We start from the raw sequence: 21,445 nt of genomic DNA, 5'->3' as shown, positions 1-21,445 counted from the left end.
CCTCTCTGAGACCTGTATGTGAAACACTAAATTAGCCTTGGACTATGGAAGTAATAATCTCAAGGTATTTAACTGTCATTTTCCAGGAGTCTCTTTGTATCTGATATCAGAAGAAAGAAGAAATATCTTTACAAAAAACTTATAAGGAATATCAATTTTGTTCTTATGAGTAAGTAGGAGTATTTTTTCAGGAATATGTTGAAGAAATCTATTATGGTTTTTGAGCTACCTAAAATATGATGCTCTAATTTTGTCTATATAATAGAAAATCTAAAAACAGCCATCAATTCAAAGCCATCTATTTATCTATTAATATTATTAACAACTTTTATTGAATCAGAACAGGAAGTTTAGTCCTTTGAGAGCCAGATTTTATTCCATTTCTTTTACATAATAGAACAGTTGCTTGTATCTATATTGATAATCTGGTTTTATTTTATTTTCAAACAACTATGACGTCCTAACTCCAGGGTTGAGTACAGCAACTAGTTTTGTGTAAAATTGATGTGTTAGGTACTACAATATTTCCAGTGCTCAGTCTTTCCATAAACACATGTTGAAAACTGTAGGAAATGACGGTTTGTACTTACCTGTAAGCACATCATTTCACTGATACATGAACAATCACAACTGTAATTGTGTGCATTTTTTTCCTCCAGAAATATACAAAATTGATCCTGTTCATTAATTGCATTGTTCTCCATGTCCCTAAGGTAAAATGTGTAGATTTTTCTGGTTGTAACTAGGTAAAGTGACCTCCATATTAATGTTTTCTCATTGACTTTATTATTTTGTGTTATTTTATACATATATATTCTTTTCTAGACTTTTTATAACACTCTGAATTAAGTAAATACCAAAAACACGAAAAACAGGTCTATCAAACTAGGTTGTATCATTTTATTTGAGGCCTTCAGTTACATTTAAGTGTTTATTGAAAAAATTGGGAAATATCTAGTGGTTAATTTTAGAAGCATTCAAAATGTATTTTAGAATAAATTCTATACTAACTTTCTTCTAAAATTTATTTTAGTAAATAAACTAAATATGCTAATGAATCTAAAAAAAAATATTCATTACTTTTCTCTGAAACTTGATGTATGAGTGACTGCTACATCCTGCTTTAGATAAAGAACTAAATTAAAATATTGTCAAAGCTTTTTCTTGTTGTTGTTTTGTTTTTGTTTTAATCCTGCAGATCAGAAAATTCTACCTTTACTGCACAATGCACTTGTGATATTTTTCTTAATATTGAAGAAAAGACTAAGTGAAATTTGAATGAGAGTAAAGGTAAAGCAGTGAATGACCCTATTAGACACCACTCTGTCTGACATATTTAATATTATAAAAGTTACTTAAGCTTTCTAAGACTTATTATGCTATTTAATGCACAACAATATTAAATTCTACCCATTTAGCCTGGGAATGGTGAGATATTCAGTTTGTGGATTCCCCCGTATGTTCAATTCACTCAACAATGGATGCCTGTGAACTTCCACCTCAGCCTCTCTGGTAGGCACCGGGTCATGAAGGGTAAGATCCCTGTCAGTAAGCGTCTTCAAGTGTTGTCAACTTAGTAAAATGGATAAGAAGATGCTTTGAATGTTATTGAACCTATTTAATTATACCCATAATAGCAGTTTTAAATAATTTTCTTAATAAATGCATGTCATATTTTAGATTATTTTACAAAGTAATGTTTGAAAATTGTCTCATTATTACTTAATATTTATGTTTTTTATTGTGTATCACCTCAAGAGTAAAGGTAAATTAAAAGTCAGTGTAAAAACACCAGAAATTTACATTAATCACATAATTAATGCTCAAAATAATCTCATGAAATTGTTCTTTTTAATATCCTCTATCACTTAAGCTACTTTAATTTTGGAACAAAAGCAAGAAGAAAAAAAGAAGGAAATCTTTGTAGTTTTTCCAGCAATGACCTTGCTGCTGAGCTAACATATGTAGGGCAAAGATTCAAATTTTTTCTCAAGCCTTAGAAAAAAGTTTCCATTGTGTGATCTGTTTTCTATTATGCACATCTTTATGTCTAATTGCCACATATTAAGACCCTCTTCATTCACAGATAAAGATTGTAGCCATATGAAATGACTTGCTATGCATTTAAACTTCCACATTTCTCCTGCTTAGTGAATTTACACTTAATTGGATTAATTAAAGTACAAGTTAAAAATATGAATATTCAAAGACTATAACTTAATCACTGCTTATGTTTTTTAAAAGATCCTAGGAGGAAAAAGTAGTGTTTTTGCATCATGTTAGAATTCTGGAGGTTTGGGATAATATACAAGAGATTTAATTGATAATATTGCTTTAATTCTGACTCAAAGTTTTTCTCCAAATATTTCCATACATTCTCCATACAATTTATTAATAAAATGAATAAACTAATGATATAGATATGATTAAATGCATTTAGTTAATTAATGCATGTCTTTAGGTTTAGAGACCATTTGCTAAAGTTGAAATTCACTTTAGTCGCATGGGAATGTCAAATTATAGAACTTTAATAAAGTATTCTAAAATATTTACTAAATATAAAGAATAAATTTGTCCTTTTCCCTAATGTGACAAGTATCATACATTGGGTGATCTCAATATTTCTTACTAAAATACAGTAAAAGGCAAATATGTTTATTTATTAAAACTAACAGATGAAGGGCAGGGAAGGAAGTAAATGAACTTGAGCTGTTGGAGTGTTGTGCATGGTTTAATTTGGTAAAATTATCTATAGACAGTGAACATAATACTTTTCAAACTGTCTCCAAGATTACATACTAGGAAGAATAGAATGGCATGGCAGAACAACAAGACTTCAGGGAGCGATTGTGTTCTACTTGATCTATTTTATGGCTATCTGGCTCCCTGGATCCTCTTCTGAATTCCCATGCTGGATCTCCTGGTGTCCTTGCTTGGCAACACTACAATAATCATCTTCATTTGGCCTAATCATCCTTCTTACAGTGCCAAGTATATACAGCTCAGCAAACTCTCCCTCTTGTATGTCTCCAGGTTTGTCTCTAAAATATTCCTCAGCTTTCTCTCTTAGGATCCTTGACTTGAATATTTCATTAACAGTTTTATAAAACCATCAGTGTTTCCACTAGAGTTTTTAACTTTCTTATCCAGTTCAGCAGTATGATCTAAAAGTTATCAGAAACCTGTACTTGTCAAAAAGTCTTTTCTAGATATTTTTAAATTTCCTCTTTGATTTCTTCAGTGATACATTATTGTAAACAACAAGTATCCATTGTTTCTTAGCATGTAGTTTATTCCATGTGTCTGTGTATTTTTGCAGTTCTTTCTTGTGGTTCTTGCCTAGTCTCATAGCATTGTGGTCAGAAAAGATGCTTCATATAATTTCAATTTTCTTAAATTTATTGAGTTGCTTTGTGGCCCAAGATGTGCTCTTCCTGGAGAATATTCCATGTGCACTTGAAAAAAATGTGTATTTTTCTGCTTTCAGATTGAATGCTCTATGAGTCTCAATTAAGTCTATTTCATCTAATGTGTTAGTTAAGGCCTGTATGTCCTTATTGATTTTCTATCTGGATGTCCATTGATGTAAGCGGGGTGTTAATGTCCTCTATTATCATTGTGTTACTGTTGATTTCTCCTTTTTGTTTGATAATATTTGCCTTATATATTAAGGTGATCCTAGGTTGGGTGCATATATATTTACAATTGTTATAACTTTTTTTCCAGATCTTTATTGGAGTATAATTATTTTACAATGTTGTGTTAGTTTCTGCTGTACAAAAAAGTGAACCAGCTCTGTGTATACATGTATCCCCATATCCCCTCCCTCTTGGTGACTGTTTCCTTTTCCAAGTTAGGGAGGTTTTCAACTATTAATATTAGCTCTTCATTATTTTCTTGGGTACTTTCTCTCTTTCTTCTCCTTCTGAGACCCCTATAATGTGAACATCAGTGTGCTCCTAGTTATCTCAGAAGTCTCTTAAACTCATTTATTCTTATTCCTTTATTTTTATTATTTGTTCTTTCTTCTGTTCAGCAGCAGTGATTTCCACTACTCTGTCTTGCAGCTCACTGATTTGGTTTTCCAAATTATTTAGTCTACTATTGACTCCTTCTAATGTATTTTTCATTTCAGATACCATATTCTTCATTGCTGTTTGGCTATTCTTTATATTTTCTAAATCTTTGTTTAAAATGTCTACCTTCTCACACTATGCAACCATTCTCCTCTCAAGTTCTTTGATCATCTTTATTATCATTACTCTGAACACTTTCTTGGGTAGGTTGCTGATATCCACTTCACATAATATTTCTTTGGGATTTTATCTTCTTCTTTCATCTGGAATGTAGTCCTCTGCCACCTCACTTTCTTTAAGTTTCTACTTGTACTTCTATGTATGGGGTAGGTTAGTAGTGTTTCTTGACCTTGGAGAAATGGCCCTCTGTGTGAGGCATTCTATGCACCCCAGCAGTGCATGCTCCTATTGTTATGCAAGCTATGTGCCTCTTGGGTCACTGTGTTGTGGCTGGCTGACTATGTGAGCTGTCTGGTAGGCTTAGTTGACCCTTAGTCTCATTGGCTGCCAGGCCTGCTTTGTGTGAATGTTGCTGGCTGTTTAGTGGGGCCTAGTCATGAGGTGAGCTGTTGCAGAGTCCGAGGGGGCCCTGCAAATAGGACTGGATCACTGGTGGGTAGAGACAATGTCCCAAATGCTCTAGGGCTGTTGGCTACCCACTGGCATGTGAATCCAGATCCTGTGGCTAATGCCAGATGACTGACAGGTGCAGCTCTTTCCAAGAGCCTGGCTACAGGGCCCAGGGATTCTAGGTCCCATTTCAGATTGTTGGTTGGCTGTGGGGTGGGGGTGGGGGTTAGTTACTGACAGTTTTGTGTTGAGCATGGTTTTGTGGTGTCCTAAATGTTGCATTGCCCTGCTAGTGGGTAGGGCCATGGCCCAGCTGGTCCCAGGGTGGGATCTGGCTTGCATTCTGAGACTGTAGTACTCTTGCTTCTGGTGTCTCCATTGGTGGGTGATGCTGGCCTAGACGATTGTTCAGGCTTTCTGACTGAATGGGCTGTTGCCTGTCCACTGATGGGTGGAGCTGCATCTTGGCTCCCTGGCAGTGTGCTGGGCCTTGTCTACAGGTAAGTCAGGGGCTGTTATGGTGTCTTTAGGCTTTAGGGATCCTGTCTATTGATGGGTGGTGCTGTGTACCCATCCTGCTAGTTTTTTGGCCTAAGGCATCCCAATACTGGAACCTACAGGCTGTTTGGGAAGGTGGGTCAGGTCTTAGCACTAATGAGCCAATATGGCAGCCACTGTGTTAACATGGTTGAATGTTCCCCAATATGTCTGACAGCAGTATTTATGTTCCCAGAGTGAGCCACATCCACCACCCACCTTTATAAGAGACTCTCCAGTAGGTAGGTCTGGCCCAGGCTCCTCTCAAATTACTTCTTTTGTCCTAGGTCTGGGTTCATGTGAGATTTAGTGTGTCCCTTTTAAGAGTGAAGTCTCTGTTTCCCCCAGGCCGATGGAGCTCCTGCAATTAAGCCCCACTGGACTTTAATCCAAATGCTCTGGGCCTTGTCTTTGTGGCTGGGAAATGAACATGGGGCTGAGAACTCCACTCCCTGTGAGAAGCTCTGCAACCTAATATTACCCAAGATGTGGGTTGCCCACCCAGGGGGGATATTGGATTTAAGTACATTACAAGTCTACCCCCTCCTACCCATCTCATTGTGGCTCCTGCTTTATGTCTTTAGTTGCAGAGGTCTCTCTTGGTAGGTTCCATTTTTGTTTTTCTTTTCAACAATGGTTGTTCTGCAGATATTTGTGATTTTGGTGTGCTTATAAGAGGATATGAGTGAGGGACTTTCTACTCCACCCTCTTGACCACTTTCCTCAAACACATTTTAAACTAGTAAAGTTTTAGGGAATTCTTTATATGGAGACCTACATTACAGAGAGAGGAATCAGATCTTAGTGTGCTGAATCCTCAATCAAAAACCTATGGGACACATCAAAAACAGATCTAAAAAGGAAGTGTATAGTAATAGAAGCTATGTCAGGGAACAAGAAAAACCTCAGCTAAACAACCTAATCTTATACCTAAAGCAACTAGTTAAAGAAGAACAAACAAAACTCAAAGTTAGTAGAAGGAAAGGAACCATAAAGATCAGAGCAGAAAAAAAATGAAATAGGCAACATAAAATGCTAATGAAACTAAAACCTGTTTCTTTGAAAAGCTAGATAAAATTGATAAACCTTTAGCCACACATATCAAGAGAAGAAGGGAGTGGACCTAAACCAATAAATCAGAAATGAAAAAGAAGTTACAACCAACACCACAGAAATACAAAAGATCATAAGATACTATCATGACCAACTATACACCAATAAAATGGACAACCTAGAGAAAATTCTTAGAAAGTTGCAATCACCCAAGACTGAACCAAGAAGAAATAGAACATATGAACACACAAATTACAAGTACTGAAATTGAATCTGTAATTTAAAAAACCCCAACAAACTAAAGTCCAGGACCAGATGGCCTCATGCGTGAATTTTGTCAAACAATTAGAGAAGAGTTAACACCTATCATTCTGAAACTAGGCCAAAAATAATTGCAGAGGAAAAAACACTTCCAAAAGCATTCTATGAGGCCATCATCACCCTTTTACCAAAACCAAACAAATATATCACAAAAAAAGAAACACAGTCCAATATCACTGATGAATATAGATGCAAAAATCCTCAGCAAAATATTAGCAAACTGAATTCAAAAATAAATTAAAAGGATCACACACCATGATTAAGTGGGATGTATCCCAGGGATGCAAGTTTTTCAATGTCCACAAATCAATCAGTGTGATATACCACATTAACAAATTGAATAATAAAAATAATATGATCATCTCAATACATGCAGAAAAAGTTTTTGATAAAATTAAACATCCAGAAATCTTTTTCTCCTTAGTCACAGTTTCTCTCCACTTTTATTTATTAAACATAGTAAACACACTTGTAGATTTCTTCCAGCATATGGAATTTATAGGTTAGTTTATGTTGTCTACTGTTTCTGCTGACTCTCTTTCACAATATATGCCCAGGAGTGGTCTGTGTCTACTACTCTCTCTGAAGATAGGATTCAGGGTTCACTGAATATACAGCTACACACAGATCAATTTCCTCTAAGAGAAATCCAGAAACAAGTTGAGTGGCTCCTACATGAGAGAAAACACCCATATTGAAACAGTTCCAGATCTGCTAATTGGAATGACATTGTGTGAATTACTTCACCTTCACCTTGTTGACTGTCAGTTCCATCTCAAAATGCAAGTGTGTGCATCTCCTTGTGTGATTTTGACTGCTTACTGTTGCTTTTACTACTTGTCATGGGTATCTGTCTGTCATTTCCCTTTCTTGATTTTTTTTTCTTTTTTTCTTTACTCTCATTCCACCTCCTTTTTCTCTGTGTTGTGCAGCTTCCAGGGTCTTGGTGCCCCTGCTGGGGTCAGACCTGGGCTTCTGAGGCAACAGAACTGAGTCCAGGATGTTGGACCACCAGAGTAATCCTGACCCCATGGAATATTAATCAGCAAGTGCTTTCCCAGAGGTCTCATTCTCAATACTAAGACCCAACTCCAACCAAAGGCCGGCAAGCTCCAGTGCTGGATATCTCAAGCCAAGCAACTTGTAAGACAGGGCCATAACCCCACCCATTAGCACACAGACTGCCTTTAGGCATACTGAGCCCACAGACACACCCAAACACACCAACAGACATGGCCTTGCACATCAGAAGGATAAACCCAGCTCCAGACAAAGGAACACAGGCACCAACACCCCCCCCCCCCAACTAAGAAGCCTGCACAACCCACTGGACTGACCTCCCCACTGAGGACAGACAACAGATAGGATGGAGCAGGCTGAGGAAAGAAGAACCCAAACACAGTAAGTTAAACAAAATGAGAAAAGAGAAAGATGCAGCAAATGAAGGAACAAGGTAAAAACCCACAAGACCAGGCAAATGAAGACAAGATAGGCAGTCTACTTGAGAAAGAATTCAGAATAATGATAGTGAAGATGATCCAAAATTTCAGAAATAGTACTGAGGCACAGATGGAGCAAATGAAAGAAATGTTTAAGGAGGAGCTAGAAGAACTAAAGAGCAAACAAACAGTGATGAACAACAGAACAACTGAATTTAAAAATACTCTAGAAGGAATGCAGAGCAGAATAAATGAGACAAAAGAATGGAAAAGTTACCTGGAAGATACAATGATGGAAATAACTGACACAGAGCTGAATAAAAAAAAAAAAAAAAAAAAATGAAATCATTGAGACACTGTCAGAGACTTCTGGGACAACATTAAACGTGCCAACATTTGAATTATAGGGGTCCCAGAAGAAGAATAGAAAAAGAAAGGGTCTGAGAAAATATTTGAAGAGATTACAGTGGAAAACTTCCCTAACATGGGAAAAGAGATAGTCAGTCAAGTCCAGGAGCCACAGAGAGTACCATATAGGATAAACCCAAGGAGAAACATATTGAGACACATATTAATCAAACTATCAAAAATTAAATACAAAGAAAATATATTAAAAGCAGCAATGGAAAGCAATGAATAACATGCAAGGGAACCCCCATAGGACTAACAATTGATCTTTCAGCAGAAATTCTACAGGCCAGAAAGGAGTGGCAGGATATATTTAAAGTGATGAAAAGGAAAAACATACAACCAGTATTACTCTACCCAGCAAGGATCTCATTCAGATTTGAAGGAGAAATTAAAAGCTTTACAGACAAGCAAACACTAAGAGAATTCACCACCAACAGACCAGCTTTACAACAAATGCTACAGGAACTTCTCTAGGCAGGAAACACAAGAGAAGGAAAAGGCCTACAAAATCAAACCCCAAACAGTTAAGAAAATGGTAAGAGGAACATACATATTGATAATTACCTTAAATGTGAATGGATTAAATGCTCCAAGCAAGAGACACAGGCTGGCTGAATGGATATGGAAGCAAGACCCATATATATGTTGTCTACAAGAAATACACTTCATAACTAGGGACACATATAGACTGAGAGTTAGAAGATGGAAAAATATATTCCACGCAAATGAAAATCAAAAGAAAGCTGGGGTAGCAATACTCATATCAGACAAAATAGACTTTATTTATTTTTTTATTTATTATTTTTTGGGGGTACACCAAGTTCAATCATCTGTTTTTATACACATATCCCCATATTCCCTCCCTTCCTTGACTCCCCCCCTTGAGTCCCCCCCCCCAGTCCTCTAAGGCATCTTCCATCCTCGAGTTGGACTCCCTTTGTTATACAACTTCCCACTGACTATCTATTTTATAGTTGGTAGTTTATATATGTCTGTGCTACTCTCTCGCTTTGTCTCAGCTTCCCCTTCACCCCCTGCCCCCTCCCAAACCTCGATTTCTCCAGTCTTTAAAATAAAGGCTATTACAAAAGACAAGGAAGGACACTACATAATGATAAAGGGCTTACTCCAAGAAGAATATGTAACAATTGTAAATATCTATGCACCCAACATAGGGGCACCCCAATACATAAGGCAAATGCTAACAGCCATAAAAGGGGAAATTGATAGTAACACAATAATAGTAGGGGACTTTAATACTCCACTTATACCAATGGACCAATTATAAAAACAGAAATGAAATCAAGAAACAGAAGATGTAAATAAGAGATTAGACCAGATGTATTTAACTGATACTGATAGGGCTTTCCATCCAAAAACTACAAAATACACTTTCTTCTCAAGTGCACATGGAACATTCTCCAGGATAGATCACATCTTGGGTCAAAAATCAAGACTCCATAAATTTAAGAAAATTGAAATCATATCAAATTTTTTTTCTGACCACAACACTATGAGAGAAGATATCAATTACAGGGAAAAATAAAACTGCAAAACTTACATACACATGGAGGCTAAACAACACTCTACTAAATAATCAAGAGATCACTGAAGAAATCAAAGAGGAAATTAAAAAAAAAAACTAGAAATAAATGACAATGAAAATATGAAGACCAAAAGCCTATGGGATGCAGCCAAGGCAGTTCTAAGAGGGAAGTTCATTGCAATACAGTCCTACATCTAGAAACAAGAAAACATTCAAATAACCTAACCCTACATCTAAAGCAATTAGAAAAATAAGAGCAAAAAAAAAAAAAATCCCAAAGTTAGAAGAAGGAAAGAAATTATACAGATCAGATCAGAAACAAATGAAAAAGAAATCAATGCCACAATTACAAAAACCAAAAAATCTAAAAGCTGCTTCTTTGAGAAAATAAACAAAATTGATTAGCCATTAGCCAGACTCATCAGAAAAAAAAAAAAAAAAAAAAGTAGAAGACTCAAATAAACAGAATCAGAAATGAAAAAGGAGAAATAACAACTGACACTGCAGAAATACAAAGGAATGTGAGAGACTACTACAAACAACTATAAGCCAATAAAATGGACAACCTGCAAGAAATGAACAAATTCTTAGAAAAGTACAATCTTCCAAGACTGAACTAAGAAGAAATAGAAAATATGAAAAGACCAATCACAAACACTGCAATTGATTAGAAATCTTCCAACAAGCAAAATCCCAGGGACAGATGGCTTTAGAGGCAAATTCTACCAACATTTGGAGAAGAGCTAATACCTATTTTCTCAAACTCTTCCAAAACATAGCACAGGGAGGAACACTCCCAAACTCATCTACAAGGCCACCATCACCCTGATACCAAAACCAGACAAAGATGTCACAAAAAAAGAAAATTACAGGCCAATATCACTGATGAACATAGATGCAAAAATTCTCAATAAAATACTAGCAAACAGAATCCAACAGAACATTAAAAGGATCATACACCATGATCAAGTGGGGTTTATTCCAGAAATGCAAGGATTCTTCAACATATGCAAATCAGTTAATGTGATACACCATAATAACAAATTGAAGGATAAAAACCATATGATAATCTCAAAAGATGCAGAAAAAGCTTTTGACAGTATTAAACACCTATTTATGGTAAAAACTTTCCAGAAAGTGGGCATAGAAGGAACCTACCACAACATAATAAAGGCCATATATGACAAACCCACAGCCAACATCATCCTTAATGGTAAAAAATTGAAAGCATTTCCTCTAAGATCAGGAACAAAACAAGGGTGCCCACTCTCACCACTATTACTCAACATAGTTTTGGAAGTTTTAGTCACAGTACTAAGAAAATATTAAGAAATAAAAGTACTCGAAATTGGAAAAGAAGTAAAAATGTCACTGTTTGCAGATGACATGATAGTATATACAGAAAACCCTAAAGATACTACCAGAAATCTATTAGAGTTAATCACATAATTTGGTAAAGTTACAGGATACAAAATTAATGCACAGAAATGTGTTGCATTCCTATATATCAACAATGAAAAATCAGAAAGATAAATTAAGGAAACACTCCCATTTACCACTGCAACAAAAATAGTAAAATACTTAGAAATAAACCTACCTAAGGAGGGAAAAGACCTATATGCAGAAAATTAGAAGACACTGATGAAAGAAATCAAAGATGACACAAAGAGCTGGAGACATATACCATGTTTTTGGATTGGAAGAATCAATATCGTGACTATATTACCCAAAACAATCTATAGATTTGGTGTAATCCCTATCAAATTACCAATGGCATTTTTCACAGAACTAGAACAAAAAATTATACAATTTATACAGAATAAAAGGACCCCAAAGAGCTAAAGCCATTTTGAGAATAAAAAACAGAGATGGAGAAATCAAGTGCCCTGACTTCAGACTATACTACAAAGCTACAGTAATCAAGACAGTATAGTCCTGGCATAAAAAACAGAAATATAGATCAATGGAACAGGATAGAAAGCACAGAAATAAATTCATATACATATGGTCACCTTATTTCAACAAAGGGGGCAAGAATATACAGTGGAGGGCTTCCTAGGTGGTGCAGTGGTTAAGAATCCACATGCCAATGCAGGGGACATGGGTTCGATCCCTGATCCAGGAAGATCCCACATATGGTGGAGCAACAAAGCCCGTGCACCACAACTATTGAGCCTGTGCTTTACAACCTGTGAGCCACAACTATTGAGCCCATGTGCTGCAACTACTGAATCCCACACACCTAGAGCCTGTTCTTCACAACAAGAGAAGCCATGGCAATGAGGAGCATGTGTACCACAACAAAGAGTAGCCCCCACTCACCGCAACTAAAGAAAGCCTGCACGCAGCAAAAAAGACCCCACACAGCCAATAAATAAAGAGAAAAAAAAAGAATATACAGTGGAGAAAAGACATCCTCTTCAATAAGTGGTGCTGGGAAAATTGGACAACTACTTGTAAAAGAATGAATTTAGAACATTCCCTAACACCATACAAAAAAGTAAACTCAAAATGGATCAAAGACCTAAACATAAGGCCTCACACTATAAAACTCTCAAAGGAAAACATAGGCAGAGCACTTTATGACATAAATGACAGCAAGATCTTTCTTGAGCCACCTCCTAGAGTAAAAGCAATAAAAACAAAAATAAACAAATGGGACTTAATGAAACTTAAAAGCTTTTGCACAGTGAAGGAAACCATAAATATGATGAGAAGACAACCATCAGAATTAGAGAAAATATTTGCCAATGAAGCAACTGACAAAAGATTAGTCTCCAAACTATATAAGCAACCCATACAGCTTAATATAAAACAAACAAACAAACAAACAACCCAATCCAAAAATGGGCAGAAGACCTAAATACACATTTCTCCAAAGAAGACATACAGATGGCCAACAAACACATGAAAAGATGCTCAACATCACTAATCAATAGAGAAATGCAAATCAAAACTACAATGAGGTATTACCTCACACCAGTCCAATTGGCCATCATCAAAAAATCTAGGACCAAGAAATGCTGGAGAGGCTGTGGAGAAAAGGAAACCCTCCTGCACTGTAGGTGGGATTGTAATTTGATACAGCCACTATGAAAAACAGTATAGAGGTTCCTTAAAAACTAAAAATAGAACTACCATATGACCTAGCACTCCTACTACTGGGCATATACTCAGAGAAAACCATAATTCAAAAATATACATGTATCACAATGTTCATTGCAGCATTATTTACAATAGCCAGGACATGGAAGCAACCTAAATGTCCATCAACAGATCAATGGATAAAAAAGATGTGGCATATATATACAATGGAATATTACTCTGCCATAAAAAGGAATGAAATTGTGTTATTTGTAGTGAGGTGGATGGACATAGAGTCTGTCATACAGGTTGCAGTATGTCAGAAAAAGAAAAACAAATAGCATATGCCAGCACATATATATGGAATCGAAAGAAATGGTATTGATGAACTCAGTGGTAGAGGAAGAATAAAGATGCAGAGGTAGAGAATACACTTGAGGACATGGGGAGGTGGGGAAGGTGAATCTTGAACAAAGTGAAGGAGTAATATTGACATTTATATACTACCAAATGTAAAATAGATAGCTAGTGGGAAGCAATTGCCCAACACAGAGAGATCACCTCGATGATTGCTGATGACCTAGAGGGATGGGATAAAGAAGTTGGGAGGGATGCTCAGAAGGGAGGCTCAAGAGGGAGGGGATATGGGGATATATGTATAAATACAGCTGATTCACTTTGTTGTACAGCAGAAACTGGTACAACAGTGTAAAGCTATTATACTCCAATAAAGATCAAAAAATATATTAAAAAAATTTCATCATCCATTTATGATAAAGAAAGCTCTTCAGAAAGTGGGCATAGAGGGAACATACCTCAATATAATAAAGATCATATATGACAAACCCACAGCTAACATCATACTCAATGATATAAAGCTGAAAGCATTCCCTCTAAGAACAGGAACAAGACAAGAACACCCTAGCCACAGCAATCAAAAAAGAAAAACAAATAGGTGGAATCCAAATTGGAAAGGAAATAGTAAAATTGTCACTCTTTGCAGATGACATGATGCTATACACAGAAAATCCTAAAAGTTAATGAATTTTCTAAAGCTGCAGGATTACAAAAATTAATATACATATATCTGTTGCATTTCTATACACCAGCAGCAAAATAGCAGAAAGAGAAATTAAGACTGAAATAATATCAAAAAATCTTTTCCAATCACAGTGGTATAAAACTAGAAATCAATTACAAGAAGGAAACTGGACAAAACAAAAACAGTTGGAAATTAAACCACAGGTTACTAAGCAATCAATGAATTTCCAAATGAATCAAATAGGAAACCAAAAAATACCATTAAACCAGTGAAAACAGATAGAAAACTTTCTATTCTAACATCTGTGGAAAGCATCAAAAGCAGACCTAAAAGGGAAGTTTATAGCAATAATGTCTAACTCAAGAAACAAACAAACAAAAACATCTCAAATAAACAATCTAACCTTATACCAAAAGGAGTTAGAGAAATAAAACAAAACTCAAAATTAGTAGAAGAAATGAAATAATGAAGAACAGACTAGGAATAATTTGAGAAAAAAGAGAAAAGATCAGGGAAACTAAAAGCAGTCTCTTTGAAAAGTTAAACAAAATTGGCAAGCCCTTAGCAATAATAATCAAAAGAGAGAGAGGCAGTGAGAGAGAGAGAGAGAGAGAGAAAGAGAGAAAGGGCCTAATAAATAAAAAAAGAAATAAAAGAGAAGTTACAACTGATATCAAAGAAATACAAAAGAATAAAAGAGACTACTACAAGCAATTATACATAGCCAATTTAAAAACCTAAAAGAAACGAATAAATTCCTAAAAACTTACTACTTTCCAAGCATGAATCAGAAAAAATAGAAAATCTAAATGCACTTATTACAATTAATAAAATTGAATTAACCCCCCCCAAAAAAAAATCCCAACCAAAATAGAAAAATTCCAGGACCAACTGTCTCACTATTGAATTTACTGAATATTTAAAGAAGTGTTAGTACCTTTTCTTCTCAAGCCATTCTGAAAAGTAAATAGAAAAGCTTCCAATTTCATATTACTAAGTCAACATTGCCCTTGCCACCAAACTAGACAAAGGATATATACAGGATTTCTCAGGGAAAAAAAAGCCAAGTGATTTAGCTCATCAACACTAGACTCACATTGCAAGAAATGATCAAACTGAAAAGCTTCTACACAGGAAAGTAAAAGATAAACAAAGTGAAAGACAACCTACACAATGGTAAGAACGCTTGTGAATAATATATTTGTTGAATGGTTAAAAAATGTAAAGAGGGACTTCCTAGGTGTTGCTGTGGTTACGAATCCACCTGCTAATTTAGGGGACCCGGATTCGATCCCTGCTTCAGGAAGATCCCACATGCCACAGAGCAACTAACCCCGCGCACCACAAGTATTGAGTCTGTGCTTTACATCCCATGAACCACAACTATTGAGCCTGTATGCCACAACTACTGAAGCCCATGTGCCTAGAGCCAATGCTCTGCAACAAGAGAAGCCACGGCAATGAGGAAGTTATGCACCACAACAAAGAGTAGCCCCCACTCTCCGCAACTAGAGAAAGCCCATGTGCAGCAATGAAGACCCAACACAGCCAATAAATAAATAAATAAATAAGTAAGTAAATAAATTTATATAAAAAATAAAGAGACTAAAGAGAGTTTTCAACCCAATGCACATTGGTTTGGAACAGGATTCAAACAAACCAACAGTTATATATATATATATATATATATATATATATATACACACACGCATATACATATATATGTATATATATATATATATATATGTAAAGAAGTTAATAGAAAAAGAGCTCCATTTAAATTTGCCCAAAAGACTCAAAAAGGAACTTTCCAGATAAAATATGTGAAAAGCCAACAAGTACATGAAAAGATGCTCAACATCACTCATTATCAGGGTAATATAAATCAAAATGAAATTTGTATTACCCCTCTTTCCTGTTAAAATGGCTGCATCAAGAAAACAAGATGTAATCAATGTTGTTGAGGATGTGGATAAAAAGAAGCCTTTATGCACTATCATTGGGAGTATACTTTGGTACAACCACTACAAAAAAAAAGTATGGAGGTTCTTCAAAAAATTAAAAAAAAAAAAAAGAAATTCAATATGATATAGAAATCTCACTTCTAGGAATAATCCAAAAGAAATGAAAACAGGGTACTGAAGAGATAGCTACACTCCAGTGATTATTACATCATTGTTCACAATAGCTAAGATATGGAAACAACCTAAATGTTTGTCAATGGATGAATGGATAAGCACATTTTGGTATACATACACGATGAAACATTTTCAGCCATGAATATAAAGGGAATCCTGTCAATTGCGACAACATGGATGGAGTTGAAGGTATTATGCTAAATGAGAAAAGTCACACAAGGAAAGGAAAATACTGTATGCTATTAGTTATATGTGGTATCTAAAAAAGCCATAATTAAAGAAACAGAGGTTAGAGTGGTGGGGTGTGTTAAACGGGGAGATGTTGCTCACAGAGTACAAATCTCCAGTTAGAAGATGCATTAGTTCTGGGATCCAATGTGCATAATGTTGGTTATAGTTAATAATACTGTATTATGTAGTTGAAAGTTGTTAAGAGAATAGATCTTAACTTTTCTCACCTCAAAAATAAATCATAATTATGTGACAGGATGGAGGTGTTATAGAGGAGCTAATGCTATGGTGGTAATTATATGCACAATTAAATGACTTGTATAGGAAGGCTTTTTTTTAGCAGTTTTATTCATAATAGCAAACATCTAACATCAGATAAAAACAACTGTAATATATTCAAACAGTGGAATACTACTAGGCAACAAAATTTACATTATTGAGATATAGACAAAAAGTTTGGATCTTATAAACATGTTGAGTAAATGCAGCCAGACACAAAAGAAAATTATTATTTGATTCAACTGATAAAAGATTTCACTCAGAGGGAATGGTAGTCATAATATTGATTACCATTGCTGGGACAAATGAACTAACACCAAAGGAGAATAGGGAACCCAATGATAGAAAAGTTCTTGATGTGGTTTTCTCAAACTATGTTTTTGGTAATTCCATTCTTCTAGTTGTGCAGTCCATGAACTTCACCTAATTTTGAGTTCTTTTAATATCCTCACATTTCACATCTGATATGCCTCAAACCTCAAATACCTGCCTTGAATCTATATATGGATTCTGGTTACTTCTTGCACATCCACCATTGCCACTTTTGTCCAAGATACTATTTTATCATAATGAGATGGCTACAATGGCTTAAAAGCCAATTTCAATCCTCTCTGTAAAACAGTAATAATTTCTTCTGGGCATATATCCAGAGAAAACCAAGGTTCAAAAGGATACATGCACCCCAGTGTTCATTGCAGTACAGTTTAAAATAGCCAAGACAGGGAAGCAGCCTAAATGTCCATCAACAGATGAATGGATAAGGAAGATGCAATACGTATATACAATGGATTATTTTTCAGCCATTCAAAAGAGTGAAATAATGCCACTTGAAGCAACACAGATGGACATGGAGATTATCATACTGGGTGAAGTAAGTCAGACAGAGAAGGAAAAATATCATATGATGTTGCTTATATGTGGAATATTTTTAAAAATGGTACAAATAAATTTCTTTACAAAATAGAAACAGACTCACAGACTTAGAAAACAAACCTGTGGTTACCAAAGGGAAGGGTGGGGGGAGATAAATTGGGAGTTTTGGACAAACATATACATACCATTACATTTAAAATAGATAACCAACAAGGACCTACTGTACATCTCAAGGAACTCTGTTCAATATTCTGTAATAACATATAAAGGAAAATAATTATATGTAAGTATATATTACACATGTGTGTATACATATATATATGTAACTGAATCACTGTGTTGTACACCTGAAACTAACACAATGTTGTTAATCTAATATTCCAATATAAAATCAAAATTTAAAATAATAATAATTTCTTGTCTTCTTAAAGACCAAATCTTTATGTTAGTTTATCTTATATTACAAATTCTGGCTCCATTATATCTACTCATTTCCTACAGCCCAGTAATTTACATCTTGATTTTCTTTGAATTTATCCAGCTTTTTTTCTACTCAGGACATACTCATTTGCTTCTTCCTCTACCTATAAATCATATAACCATATAGCCATTTGACTTTACTTTCTCATTTCCTTTAAGCCATTGACCAAATACCACCCCCTTAGTTTACATTTTCCAGATAATTTCATAGAAGATTGAAAATTCCTTATCAAAATTTCCTGCTTAATTTTTATGACAATTATTACCTTTGATATAGTATAAAATTTTATTTATTTTATTTGCTGAATATCTCCCCATACTGGTGTGAACTTTATGATGTCAGAGATAACTTTGTTTTTAACTTTGATTATTTTATCACCAATGCCACACATATTATTAAAAATTAAACATATGTTGAATGAATGGACTATGTATATTACTCTGTTTTAAAGTTTGGAACTTATATATTCACTTAAAGTTATGTTAGGATAAATTGTATTTCATAAGCATTCCATCTCAGGTGTTAAACACCCAATTCAAAATATCAATAATACAGAGAAATTGGGATAACAGACTCGAATTCTATTGCTTTGGAAGTTAAATAAGTTGGGACAGTACACTGAATATGTAGCTACTATACTGAAAATTCATCTACTTCCAATAATAATGTTTGAGGGAATTCTGATATCAGGAGAAATCAAGACTTGTATCACTTTATTCCTTAAACGTATCTTGGAATATATCTTTGTAGGCAGTGTCATCATTTACATATTCTGACACAGGTTTTTTATGTTATTCAGTCTCAGTCAGTAAGGAGTTCCTACAGTCATTTTATATACAGTCTCTTCAAGGCCCCCATAACTTCTTTATTCCTCAGACTGTAGATAAATGGGTTCAGAAGAGGTGTGATAATGGTATACAACACAGCTACTGTCTTATCCTCTTCAGGGGAATGCAAGGAGTGTGGCCTTGTATAGGTGGAAAGAGTAGTCACATAGAATAGGCTTGCCACAATCAGGTGAGAGGAACAAGTAGAGATGGCTTTTTTCTGTCCATTTCCTGAACTCATCTGGAATACCACAGTAAGCACACAGGCATAGGAGGCTATAATGGCCATAAAAGGTAACAACAGAATAATAAGTCCACTCAAGAGTATTGTATGTTCATACTGGGAAGTATCCTGACACACCAATGGCACCAGGGATGGAATTTCACAGAAAAAATGGTTAATGAGCCGAGATCTGCAGAAGGGAAGTTGAAAGGCATACAATGTATGTATTAAGGAGTCGATAGAACTACTGGTCCAAGCACACATGACCATGAACCAACAGATCCTCTTGCTCATGAGGACAGGGTAATGTAAAGGATGACAGATGGCTACATAGCAATCATAGGACATGAAACCAAAAAGAAGGGCTTCAGTTCCACCAAGGGCCAAGGACACAAATGTTTGAATCTCACAGCCTAAAAAAGTAATGGTCTTACTATTAGACAAAAAATTAATTGCCATCTTAGGCACAGTGGTGGAGATGTACATCATGTCAATGAAAGAGAGCTGACTGAGTAGAAAGTACATTGGAGTATGGAGTCTGGTGTCCAATTGAATGAGAAGAATCAGTATGCTATTCCCCATCAGAGCCACTGAAAACAGTATTGCAATTGCAACAAAGAGAAAAGAGTCCATCGGACCATATTGGAAGAGACCAAGAAGTACAAAATCTGTTTCAATACTTTGATTTCCACTTTTCATGCCTTAAAAATATAAAATCAGATCATATTTGAGAATTCTATGTACAATACAGACTTCCCTTAAGAGAAAAAGACAATGATTATCACATACAAGAACATTTTCTTGAATCAACTCCCTCTATTCAATACACCAAATCTGTTTTTATTAAATGATAGCTACTTAACAAGCTACAACATAAAAATAAAGATTCATATTTAATATAAAGCTAAATATATTTTGAAAATAAAAAAAGATAAACATTGAGATGAATTTCAAACAAATTATTTTTCTCCTTTAAATATCTTCAGGGTGATGCACTGGAGCTCTATTCTCTTGTTATGAACATAGTCTTCTACTTAATGCACTCATATAGGTAATGAAATTGCCATGACATATTTAGTTAATTATATTATAAATTTAAATGTTCATTTTGTTTCTCAATTTTGAATTTATATTGGCTATTAACTGGTATACAGAGTATAATAACCTTTATCACCTTTTTAATAAGTTAGTATGTATTACTTCCTGTGGGTATAGAAGATATTTAATCAATTGAGGGAAAAAATGCACCAGACATGAGAAAAAACTTGAGAATGAATTAATGAAATATAAACTTAAGACTTACTAAGTTAACTATGAATTGAATAGCATGATGAAATGATTAATTCAATGCTAATGATTTTAATGTTTTTTGCCTTTTATTTTCTGACAAAAACTTGGTCCTTGTATATTTGCAGAGCAAGTAATTTCTTACTACCCTGAGGCATCTTGTTTTAAAAATATTTAATAAAATTACAGAAAAATGCTATGTTTCTAACATTTATCTCTCCTATGGGCACAACACATTGACAGTTTCTAAAAATCTAAATATGAACCAAACTGATTTTCTTCACTAAAAGTTTACAGCTATTCTCTATCATGGACATGAGTGACTGCCAGGCCATCCACATGAGGAAATTGGGAAGGATGAGGCAAAAGTAGAATGACACAGACAGAATGTGTTAATAACAGATTATTGAGAAATATTAAGGGTATTATTGAACTATGAGGAAAGGTTTTAATACAGGTGAGTAAGTGAGAAACCACAGGCCAGTTTGAGAAAAGCTTGGAAGATCTTATAAATCTCATTAGGATTATAAGAATTCATGTACACCTTCTTTCCAAGTTTGTACTTGTTATCATGAAATATATCAGATCACAAAATGTAATACATATATAACAATAATATCAGCCTAAAAAGAGAAATAATAAAATATTCAATATTTATATGAAATTATCTCTATATAAAACTGTATTTAAACATAAAATAAAATACCTCCCATGGTTAATTGCAAAATCCAGAACAGGAGGGGAGTATAAGCTAAGGAGACACCCGTACTCACCTTGTAAATTTGAGAGCATATGCTGAAAGTGGAAATGGGCAGAAGGAAAGAAAATTCCCACGGGAAACCTCTGAAGCTATAGAATGTCAGAGAGCCATAAAATTACTGGATCAATGTCAATGATTATATCCTTCTCTCTCTCTATCAAAATCTAAACACTTCTATTGCAAACCTGTGTTGTTTAATATTGTTAGAAGAATTTTAATTGGGGCTATGCATGAAAAAAATGACAATTAATAAAAGGCTGTCACTTA

The 21,445-nt window shown here is 34.9% G+C and overlaps 1 protein-coding gene across 1 annotated transcript; it reads right to left on the bottom strand.

Annotated features, from left to right (window-relative positions):
- Positions 1-18,906: 18,906 nt before the first annotated feature.
- Positions 18,907-19,860, bottom strand: LOC130837388 (olfactory receptor 2AK2-like). The gene has a single exon (XM_057710286.1). It carries the CDS (start codon positions 19,828-19,830, stop codon positions 18,907-18,909), a length of 924 nt encoding a protein of 307 aa, XP_057566269.1. The 5' UTR covers positions 19,831-19,860.
- Between the last annotated feature and the right edge of the window lie 1,585 nt (positions 19,861-21,445).

Source organism: Hippopotamus amphibius, chromosome 15 (genome assembly GCF_030028045.1).
Source record: "Hippopotamus amphibius kiboko isolate mHipAmp2 chromosome 15, mHipAmp2.hap2, whole genome shotgun sequence".
NCBI lineage: Eukaryota > Metazoa > Chordata > Mammalia > Artiodactyla > Hippopotamidae > Hippopotamus > Hippopotamus amphibius.
Note: the sequence above shows the minus strand (reverse complement) of the source record. Positions and strands in the feature narration are given on the sequence as shown.

Excerpts from the sequence above, each read along its gene's own strand:
- LOC130837388 (XM_057710286.1), bottom strand. The coding sequence starts at position 19,830 with ATGAAAAGTGGAAATCAAAGTATTGAAACAGATTTTGTACTTCTTGGT.